Here is a 10906-nt window from a genome sequence, read left to right on the forward strand (position 1 = left end):
TGGGGACGTGGGCGCCAGGGCTGGCACCGGCCTCGGCGGAGGGCCGGGGCTGGCAGGGCGACGCAGGGGCACGTTAGCCCCCCGGGACGGGGGCTGCGCCACCGGCCGCTGCGATGCCCCGGGGGACGGCAGCGCATCTTGTTCCTTCATCAAGTGATGGAGCTGGTTTTATGTCTGCCCGAGCCGCCTACGCAAGGAGCAGACGCTCCCCCCCCATCTCTCTTGGGGGGTGATGTGGGCAGCAGGCGGAGGGAGAGACCCCCTTCTCCAGTGGGGCACTGGCAGCCGTCCCCAGCCCCGCAGCTGTCCCGCACAGGGGGGACACGGGTCCTGATGCCGAGGGGGAGGCCGGGAAGGTGGGCGGCTCAGCCCTGGGGTGGGCACGGAGGTGCCGCATCCTTCGGCCGTGGCCCCTGGTGCTGTCCAAAGCCCCCTCGGCACCGGCTCTCCAGCAATGACCTTCAATCCGCTCGGCAGGGTGGCCGGGTGCTGCTGTCGGTGCGACCAGCGCTGGAGCGGGTCAGGCTATTAATGCTGGATTGCACTTTCTATGAATTAATGGCTTTTCAGCTCTCTCTGCCATGCCGTGCCCGGCCGGGGCACTTGCAGGAGGGCTGCCAGCTGGGTGCTCGCCCTCCCCGGCAAGTGTCCCCAGCCCTGTCCCCTCCCCTTCGGTGGGGTCCCCATCGCAGGGTCTGCTTTGCTGCGGTGCAGGAGCGGCGGTGCCAGGATCCGACCGAGGATGGAGCGGGGAGGGATGAAACGGGGTCCCCGGGGTAGCCCGTTGGTCCCACGGCCCTCTCGGTAGCACCGCGCCTCTGCTCTGCCTGCAGATTTGGGGGCTGCAGGGGAGCGGGGGGCACGGCTGGGGGCCAGCACAGGCTCTCCGCACGCTGGCCTCGAACGCGGGGTTTGCTCCCCAGCGCGCTCCCGACTCCCGCGCACGAGCGGGTGCACGAGCGCGCCTGACTTCGCACTCCTCGCCGAGCTGCGGGCTCGCCAGCCCACGGACCTGCTGTCCCATCTCCCTGCCAGCGCGGCGGGGAGGGGGGTCCCCAGCAGCGCCGCGGGCCCCTGCCAAGCCCCCGCCTCCGCAGAGCCCCTCCGTCCTCACCGAAACAGCCGTGGCCGCAGCCCACCCACGCTCCCCACGAACCCGCTCCCACGCTACCCCCAGGAGGGAAGAGACCCCCTTCCCACCCCCGCATTCCCATGGGAGCGATGCAGCGGGACAGCCTGCTCCGGCCGCCTGAAGAGGGGGTGACGGTCACGGCTGGACCTGGGGGAGCCCAAGGACGTGCCCCCGGCGTTGCCCTGACGCAGCTCCCAGGGTGTGGGAGGGCACGCGCGGAGCCGCTGGCACCGGTGCCCCCTCCGCCCACCCCACGGCGCGGCGCGGCACGCATCCTACCCCCGCTCTCCCTGGGGGGCCGCAGGCAGCTGGGCAGCCCCACGGGTATCCCGTCCATCTGCCAGGAGCAGGATGGGAGCCGGGTGCCTGGCGAGGAGCCGCAGCCGTTCCCGGGAGTGCCATTCGCCTGGGAACAGCCAGCCCCACCAGCAGCCCCCCTCGGCCTCTCTCTGAAACCCCCCCACCAAGGCGCAGCGATCCCAGCTCACCCCTGGCTCCCACCACCGGCACCCCCTTTTTCCCCGCAGCATCTTCCCAAGCGGGTGCTTGCTCAGATCTGCCATCGCCTCCGCTCCATACCCCATGTTTAGCCAAGGGAAACCGGCACCCAAAGGGCACCTTAGGGTGCTCATGCTTATTTCGGGGGCTGCTCGACCCTCAGCAGCTGGGCTGGCATTTCCTTTGGGGCAGGAGCCTTGCCTGACCCCAAGCATCCCCCTTGTGAATTCCCCCGCTAGTATCTCGTGGCTTCCTTGGGATGGGCGATGGTGTCCACCTGCACAACGGCCGGCCGGAGCCCAGACCCGCCGCCCCGGGGGTACGGCCGGGCGGCAGCGCCCACGGTGCGGGCGGGCTCGGAAGAAACCCCTTAATTAACACACTGCATCACGCCGCTGGAGGAGCCCAAGCCTCTGATGGCGCAGAGCGCTGGAGGGGACCAGGGGAAATCAAAAGAGCACGAATTTAATTAACAAAGGTCACGACGCTCCTGGCTCACACTGCTGAGCTGCGGCGGTGGCCGAGCCTGCCGTGACCCCCTCCCTCCCGAGGGACCCCCGGGATGCTCTGCAGCCGACGGCAGCCGCGGGGGGCGATGGGGAGAGGAGCCGGTGCACGCTCGCAGCTCTGCTGGCAGCTGCAGGCGTGGGCTGGAGCAACCGAAAGCCTCTGCGAGTAAACGCGGTACGCCCAGCCGCCCATCACCCTGGCGTCTGGCACCGAGATGGTCCCGCGGCCGACCCGTGTGACTTCTCACGCCTTGACTCCGCTTTATCTGTGGGCTGTTGCAAGCGCCCCCAGTCCGGCGCTGTCACTCCTGGCTCGGGCTTTAACAAAACTCTCAAGTTTTGGGGGTCCCCTATCCTGGGAGCCCCAACCTTAACCCTAGTCCTAGCTCTAACCCTAAACTTAGCCCTAAAGCCCCACAGCAGCCGGAGGGAGGCCAAGCCCATCTCCCGCGCACCAGAACCGCAGCCCCGAGCTTCCCCGCACCCCAATTCCCCACCTGACCAGAACCCCAAGGTGCTGCAGAAGGACTGAGGGGGTCCCCGTGTCCCGCGGGTCCCCCGGGCGATCCCGCTCGGGACCAAAGAGCCTCCCAGCCCCCGCTGAGCTGCAGGTCCCATCGCCGGCACCCCACAGCCGCAGCCCGTTGGGCAGCAGGAGCTCCCAGCTCGCTGGCGGGGACAGGGCAGGGATTTCTTGCCTCGAGTAGCTGATAATAAAATCGTTCGGGGATGTATCGTCACCCTGCTTGAGCCGGGAGATTAACGACCTCGCTGGTACCGACACCTCTCCCCAGCGCCGGAGCTGCCTTGCTCTGGCACTGGTTTCTTATTTAAAGGCGGCACGGCTTCCACCTGCTCTTTCCACACGGAAGGATGCTGCCGTCAGCCTGGCTGCGTTATCGTTGGTGAAAAACAAATACGGGAAAAGGCCCCGTTTTATCGGAGAGCAGGGAAAAGCAGGGCAGCACCCGTGGCTTCTGTCCTTCCAGCCGGGCTCCAGCTCAGTATCAGCTCAAGGATGGACCTGTGGGCCCAGGGACACGGCGTTATCCCCTCACGGGGAATAAACCCCAGCCTGCAAACTCCTGCGAAGCCGTAGGGATGTCCCAGCTCCGCTCGGGGGGGAGCGGAGGCTGCGGCTCGGGCCGGTGCATCGCCGAGCAGCCGCTGGCCTCGTCCCCAAACACACCCGGGCTCCATCAGCGCGACATCCCCAGCGAGCTGATCGAACCCACCGCTTGGCAGGGCTTCGCGCCCGCGGAGCCAGCCTGGGTGCCGTCCAGGCCAGCGAGGGCTCGCGTCCCAGCCTGCAGCTCCCTGGGATCCCCGGAGGTGCGGGTTTGGGCAGCCCTGCCTGTACCTTTTCCCCGCAGGCAGGAGCGTTAGTGCCACGGGTGAGGTTCGGGGGTGCCCGTCAGCAAGGAGGGGTTTGCACGGAGGCTTTGCATGCCAGGCAGAGGGGAGCATCAGCATCTTCACCCCGGAGCAACCAGACCCTGAACCTCAGGGGACGGGGACGGGTCCCCTTCCAGACCCGCCTGCCCCAGGGCCGCTCCTGCCCGCGGCCACGGCGAACGCAGCCGCATTTGGCTGGCGACAGCTCAGGGAAAGAGGTAGTGGGGAAAAAAAGCCCTCCACCGGTCTTAACCTTTCAGAGGCTCATTATAAATAGCTCCTTGGTGTCTTCTGAGTCACCCAGCTGAAACATGCAAGCTAATAAGGAACTGGGAAGGGGCTGGGAAGCGATTACGAGCCAGGGGAGGCTTTCTGGCTAAGTCATCACTTCTGTGACAAGGCTGCACCGGCAGCTGCTGTTTGCTTTTACCCTCCTCGAGTGCAACGGTCCTCCACCACATCTGGCGAGCGGAGGGCTTTGGGGGGGCCGGAACACGCCGCGAGGCTGTCCTTGCCGGCAGCAACACCCAGGCCAAGCCCTGAACCCCGCCTAGCCCCAGGCAAAAAACATCAGGTTTTAATATCTCCTGTGGGAAATGCACCCACGCGAAACCACCTCCCTTTTCTATTTGATGTATTATAGAAAACATAAACTGACAAAGACCCAGAAGGCTTGAACCCACCCAAAACGCTCCCTGGAAGATCTCAAGTCATCCTTTCCCCTCCGCCTCCCCGCGCCGGCGCTGCAGGCCGGGCTCTGCCAGGCTGTGCCAGGGCAGGGCACAGGATTTGGGGACGGGGGCAGGACCAAGAGCCGCTGCTGGCAAATAACCAGCCCCTGTGGCATTTCTGAGCCGACGCTCAGCGAGCCCCGCAGGCCGGTCCATCCCGCGAGGGGGGGTGACAAGGGGGGGTGACAAGTTTTGGGGACCCCTTCCTGCTGCCTGGGGATGTCACAATATGGTGGACCACCATCGGCCGGGAATGGCTGCCCAAGGACCAGCCGGAGGCCCCTGACCCCAGCTCCAACCCACCCAAGCAGCAAATCTTGGGATCGTCACCCATTGCAAGGCAGGCAAGACCCTCACCCACCCTCAACACCTCGGCAGGGGGGGTCTGAGCTGCCAGGCTGCCCGTTGCCTGCGCTTTGCCAGCTCTCCATCGCCTAACCCCCTCCCCGCTGCCGTAGGGATGGAGCCACGGCAGCAGACAAAGCATCTCCCAGCGCTCTGCATCCCCCTCACTCCCCCCCTCCAGACAGACCCATCCATTAACGAGGACAGCTCAGCCCTTTGTAGGAGAAAGCTGGAGAGGCAGAAAGTCCCAGGCAGCTCCGGCCCTGCCTGCGTTTCTGGCTGCAGCCCAGCACGGCTCTCGGCGAGCCACGTGGGAGCCGGGAAAGAGACAAAAGCAAAAGCGGGGAGCAGGGCTGGGGGAAAGCGGGAGGCAGGAGGGATTCCCAGAAAGAGCTGCTGCATCCATCGCTGCCCCGGGGAATCCCGCGTGCCCCACGGAGGAGCTGCCGGAGAGCTGGCTGCGCGCCCCGGGTGGATGCTTGTCCTGCTGGAGACGGTGCAGAGGCGCAGCTGGTGGGGGGGATGCGCGGGGGGCTCGGCTCGGGGGGATGGCCAGGATGCGCTCGGTGCAGCCCCTCGCCGCCAGAGCCGCCGGTGCCGCCGCCCCGGGCCGCGGCCAGCCCCACGGCGTGCCAGCCTGCGCGGCGGAGCGGAGGCCGGCCTGATTGCCTGCACCTGCGCGAGCATCTGGCCAGCAGCCGGCAAGCACCGCAGGTTAATTCCTCGACACTTTTAAAACCACCCGCTGCTCTCAAGCTGAGGATGCTCAGGGGGATGTCCCAGGGCGATGGAGGGGAAGCTGCCGGCCGTGTTCCCCCCATCCAGGGGACCTCCCCGGGCATGGGGATGCGCAGGGTGCCGGGAAGCTCACAGCTTCCCCTCCATCCTCTCCACCAGACACCTCCGAGCTCCAGGGCTAGGTGCCTACACAGGCGGGTGATGCTGAAGTGCCCCAGACACCCCCCAGCCAACGTGCCGGCACCAGGCAGAGGCACGAAAAGCCTGAGGCTTTGCAAAAGCCTGGAGAACATCACACGCAGCTGCTCGCAGACCCCGAGGAGGCCAGCGGTGGGGGACCAGGCTGCCCTGGCACCGGACAGGGTGAAGGAGTCCGTATTGTCCATGGCTCTTTAAACATGCAACCCGGGGACTGGCAATAACCACGAGGCAGAGGTTCAGGGCAGGCTCCAGCGGCTTCACAGATGCTCGGAGACCTCCAAAAGGCAGCCGAACGGCTTTGCCAGGCAGCTCGCGCCCTCCACGCCCCAGCCAGCACTGCTCCCTGGGTACCTGCGGAGTTAAGGCCACCCGAGGAAGCCACAGAATCACAGAACCTTAGAATGGGGGGGGGGTTTGGAAGGGAACTTTAAAGGCCACCTAGCCCAACCCCCATGGATGCCACATCTCTGCTGCCAGCACGTGCCATCAGCCCCTCCAGCTGCCCCCCTGGGTACCCCCCGGGGCCGGGACCCCGCAGGAAGCAGCTCCCAGGTGGGTGCATCGGGGAGGTAAAATGGGGACGGTGCGTTGCACGTCGCCCGTGCACGAGCCTTGGCAGGGACACGCCATCCAGATCCTGGCCTCGACCTGGAATAACCGGCACAGAGACTAACGGGCTCCTGCAAAGATGCGTAAGAACCATCTTTGTCCCCTTGCAGGACATCGGGCCCTCCCCTGTCCCCCGCTTGGGGGGCCGTGCCGCGGGCAGGATGGAGCCCCTCGTCCCAGCTGTGGCCACAGCCACGGTCCCTCCTCCGTCACACGCCTGGCACCGACGCCGTCGCTGGCCTGGCGCTGAGCACGGTGACGCTTGCCCAGTTCACACATCCCGCAGGCAGCTGCCAGAAGCCAAGCAGGCAGCGGGGAGAGCGGGACGAGGAGCAGGCAGCCCTGCCCGCTCCCCAGAGGAGGCCCTGACCTCTCCCCAGGCTCCGCTGAGCCGGGCCCTTCCCTGCAGGGATGCTCAGAGTGACATCTCCTCCTCCGTGTTTTCAATCCATGGAGCTCAGCTGCTTCTCCTCCAGCCCCAGATGCTGCGAGAGCAGCAGCTCCGGGCACCCTGGCATCCCACCCACCACTAACCGGGTCAGGAGCCGCCCGCCCAGGAACACGCTTCCCACCGGGGGAAAAAAAAGGAGGAAATGGGTTAAAACGTGACCTGGATAATGCAAAATGGCACTTGACTGGCTGCCACCCGACGCTCCCCTGAGATAAATCAAAGCCTATCGACCCCTCACGTGGGATACCTGGCCCACCGACGGATCCCGGCCGCCCGCAGCACCCGCAGCCGGGCAGCGGCGCGCTGCGAGGGCGGGCGTCCGCGTCGCTAGGATCTGCCGGCAGCGCACGAGCCAAGGCGGCGCTAAACAACGCGGGGCTCGAGCGGAGGCAGGGAGCAGGCGGCATCACCCCACGGCGCCGGCCTCGCCGGGGACGCCCGCTCCGGCCGAGCGCCCGGGGGGCTGCACGGGCATCGCCTGAAAGCACTTGGGAAGCTTTTCCGCCTCTATAAATCCCCCAGGGTGTGCGGGAACAGCAACAAACACCTCCTAGGAAGGACATTAGGTTGTACCCTGGGTAAAAGGGGGAAGCATCCCGGCATTCCTGCCTCTCCTGCCCTGGTCGGCTTGAGGGGCGCAGCCGGCCCAGCTACGCTAAGTTTCTACAGCGTCCACCTTTCTTAAAAGCCATTAAAGAGCATCTGCGAGTCAGCAGAGGCATTCCAGCCGGAGGAAACGCGGGGACAGCGCGGCATTTCAAGACCTTTGTGTGTTTTGCTTAAAGAAAAGGACATGGGCACACGTTCTGGTGGCAGCACGGAAGGTTCCCTGCGGGGAACAAAGCGCACGGAGGGTGAGCCAGGAGAGCTGGGGGGGGAAGGATGCTGCCCGCAGAGATCAGGCCCGGCACCCACAGCAGCGTAGGGGGATCCGCAGCTCTTGGTGCCTCCAGAAGGTGGGTCTAAGCCCCACACCACGTGTAGGCAGGAGGGATGCTGGAGGCTGTTTTCTAGAGAGAAAGGCAAACTTCCTATCTGAAGGTCACCTCGCGAAGGTGCGAAAACCTGGTGGTGCCGGAGGGAAACACGTGGGGCTTGGGGCAGGAGCAGGCGGCCACTTCCCTCGCACCCCGATGGTCCTGTCATCGCCCAAAGCACCCGCTCCAGGAGGCGGGAGGCCGTTCCTGGGCCGATGCCCGCGCGGCGAGGTGGCCCCTGGGTGCGGTGGTCCCGGCGCAGGCTGCTGCGCCGAGCGGTTCGGCCGGTGCCCGAGCATGTGGAGCTGGCACCGCCAGACAAAGGAATCCGAGCACCGAGCTGCCTTCCTCCTCATCCCCCTGCACCCACATTCCTTCCCCGCTGGATCAGCTCACCCCTCTGGCAATGTGGGGTCTGATCCCAGCAACCGCCGGGGCGGGGCAGGGGGGCAAGGGATTGGGAGCACCCGGCATCTCCCAGTACCCGGGAGGCAGAGCACCCACGTACTGCAAACCGCCTGCACGCAGCCTGCTACCCAGCAGCTGCGGAGCCTCGTGAGCGCTACACGCGCGCGCGCAGAGCCGGGGGGTCTCCACCATCCTCAGCCGAGGCCGCGGGTGATGGGAATTCAGGCACCGCATGCTTCCCGTTAGCCAGCTCAGCCCCTCTTCCCACGTGGGCTTTCTGGAGCATCACCCCTCCCGGCTTCCAGGGAGCACTGTCATCCCTTAGCAAGGTCACCCCACACTCAAGCGCAAAGCCCCTCGTGCCAGCGCTGCGGAACAAGATCCCCGTGACCCCCAGGGTCCCCTCCCTGCCTCGCTGCGTGCAAACGGGTGCAGCAACACCGGGACCCCCAGACCTGTTGCGTGGGTGGGGGTGTGTGGGGTGGCTTTTCTTGTCTTGCGTGGAGCCACCGAAACCACGATTCAGAGGCCTGACCTGCATTTCACAAAGTCACCCGGACCGCCCCCCTCCATCGCAGCCCACCGCCGGGCCAGGAGCCTTCTGCCCCTGCGGGAAACCACCACGGGGTGAGGGGAAACGGGGAGATGCTCTTCGCACCAGCCCTCCGGCACAGAGCCCTTCAGCCAGCTGCCAGCGATGACCTGCCCTGGACTAACACAGTTGGCTACTGGGGAAATGGGGGGGGATGGCAGCCGCTCGCCCGTCCCCAACCACCCCATCCCCACCAAGCTGTCAGGCAGGAGGAACTTTTTCCTGCCTCCCTTCTCCCCAGCGTCTCCCTGACTCCTTCACCCAGCATCACCCCCGGAGCATCCCTCCCTCTCGGCGCGGTTCCCCCCAGCCCCGGTGCCGGCGGGAGGGGACTCACAGGTCAGACGCGGCCGCCTGGTACGGCTGGCTCCGGCAGAGGATGGAGTGTCCGCAGCCCTGGCCCATGGCTCCGCATGCTTCGGCAGCCCTGCCAGGCGGGCGGCTCGGTGAGGGCTGCCGGCGGGCTGCGGGCAGCGAGGAGCCGCCGCTGCACCCGGTCCTCGCTGCTGGCTGGGAACGAAGCCTCCCGCCGCGCTCGGCGAGGGTGTCTCCAGCTCGCTGCTGTCACCCAGCCCGATGCAGCGCGCCGAGGCGTGCGGGAGGGGAGGGAGGAAGGGCGGGGGGGGGGCGCCGCTGATTGACAGCGCCGCTGCGGCTCCGCGGGGCTGGGCGGGGGCCGCGCCGCTCCCGCGGAGGGGCCGAAGGGGTCCGCACCTGCCGCCCGCCGCCGCCCGCCCTGCGCCGCGCCCGGCCTCGCCCGCCGCGCCGCGCCGCTCCGCGGGGCCGCCGCCTTTGTCTGGCGAGGCTCAGCCGGGCCCTGCCCGCCCCGCGCTGGTGGTCGCCCCGCCGGCGCCCCCCGCCCGCTGGGACTGCAAGCCCGTTCTGCACGGCTCCTGCCCCGGCGGCGTCGGGCAGCACAGGGCCATACTGGGCTCCGCAGGGCCATACTGGGCAGCACCGGTCCCACAGGCAAGTCCCTGCCCCAGGGGTACTGGGCGGCACCAGACCCACAAGCCTTTTACAGGGACACCGGACAGCATCGAGCACTACAGAGCAGCACTGGACCACAGGCAGGTCCCTGCCACAAGATACTGGGCAGCACTGGTCCCACAGGTCCCTGCCCCAGGTGTACCGGGCAGCACCCGACCCACAGGCAGGTTCCTTTCCCAAGGGTGCTGGGTGGCACCGAGCAGTATTGGACAGCGCTGGCCCACATGTATGTCCCTGCCAGGGCGGTATCATCCTGCAAACAGATCCCAGCCCAGGTGATACGGGGCTGTCTGCGCCCCCACAGCAGCTCCCTGCCCGGGCTGTCCAGGAGGTGTGGAGCTACTGCCTGCGGGATGCTGCCCGCTGCATTGCTAAGCGGGGCCAAGAGCACAGAGGGGATGCTGAGCCCTTGGCCACCCCACACGGGTGAGCCCCCAGCTTGAACCTTTCCCAGACCCCAGCCCACTCGCAGGCGGGGCTGCAGTGGAGGAGCAGGAGCCCCCCAGGTGCCTGCAGCACCACTCCGTGCCTGTGCTGGCACCTCCCGAGGTAGAACAGCTTCCTTCTGGGAGTCTTGCCGAGCGCACGGCCCTTTGCACGCGTGCAGCACCGAGCACCGCCGCAGCTTGGCTTGGCTGTGCTGGAGGAGCCGCTGCACTGCCCGTCCGGTCCTGCAGGACGTCGGGTGGGTTTGGGCCCCAGAGCCACGCCGGGATCTCCCTCTCTGGGCCGCCCTGGGCCGGGGGCTGTCAGGGTGAGCTGTCCCCAGGGTGGGACGGTCGGAGGGTCAGAGCAGGCTTTGCCTGCTACGAAACCCCACATCTCCTGGCGCGAGGGGAGGGAATGAAGAAGGAGCAAGAGCAGCCTGGACTTTTAAAGATACTTAAGCATTTCAGCTCCTTCCAATGCAAGCGCTAGAGACAGCAGGCGAAGCTAACAGGAACCTCACCGAAGCAGGGGAGGAGGTCATCCCACGGAAGGTGAGGAGCAGAACTTCTTGCCTCAGGATCTTGCAGATGCTAAAAGCTCCCATGGCTTAAGGGCAGAGTTTTCACGCACACAATGATACAGCAACCGCCAGTAGCTCGGGACATCCCCGAGCACCACCTGGTCAGAGGCCAGGAGAGACCTCGGGCAAGTTTTGCATGTACTTGCCCTGCTCTTACACTCGCCCTTGGCATCTCTCGGCCGCTGGCAAGGCGGAGCGACCGACCTTTGGCTCGAGCCAGTACAACCACCCTGACGTCAGTCCCCAGGAGCATCCGGGGGCTGCAGGCTTTGCAGCATCCCACCCAACTGGGAGCTAGGCTTCACGGATTTTTGCACCGAA

The 10906-nt window shown here is 66.6% G+C and overlaps 1 protein-coding gene across 1 annotated transcript in view; it reads right to left on the minus strand.

Annotated features, from left to right (window-relative positions):
• The window catches only part of PDE2A (phosphodiesterase 2A), an 87650-nt gene extending 78521 nt beyond the window's left edge, over positions 1–9129 (minus strand). The window contains exon 1 of the mRNA XM_064441605.1: positions 8924–9129. Within this exon, the coding sequence (XP_064297675.1) occupies positions 8924–8991 (68 nt within the window). The 5' untranslated portion in view covers positions 8992–9129. The remainder of the gene's footprint in view (positions 1–8923) is intronic.
• Positions 9130–10906: the final 1777 nt, after the last annotated feature.

Source organism: Phalacrocorax carbo, chromosome 1, assembly GCF_963921805.1.
Source record: "Phalacrocorax carbo chromosome 1, bPhaCar2.1, whole genome shotgun sequence".
NCBI classification, from domain to species: Eukaryota; Metazoa; Chordata; class Aves; order Suliformes; family Phalacrocoracidae; genus Phalacrocorax; species Phalacrocorax carbo.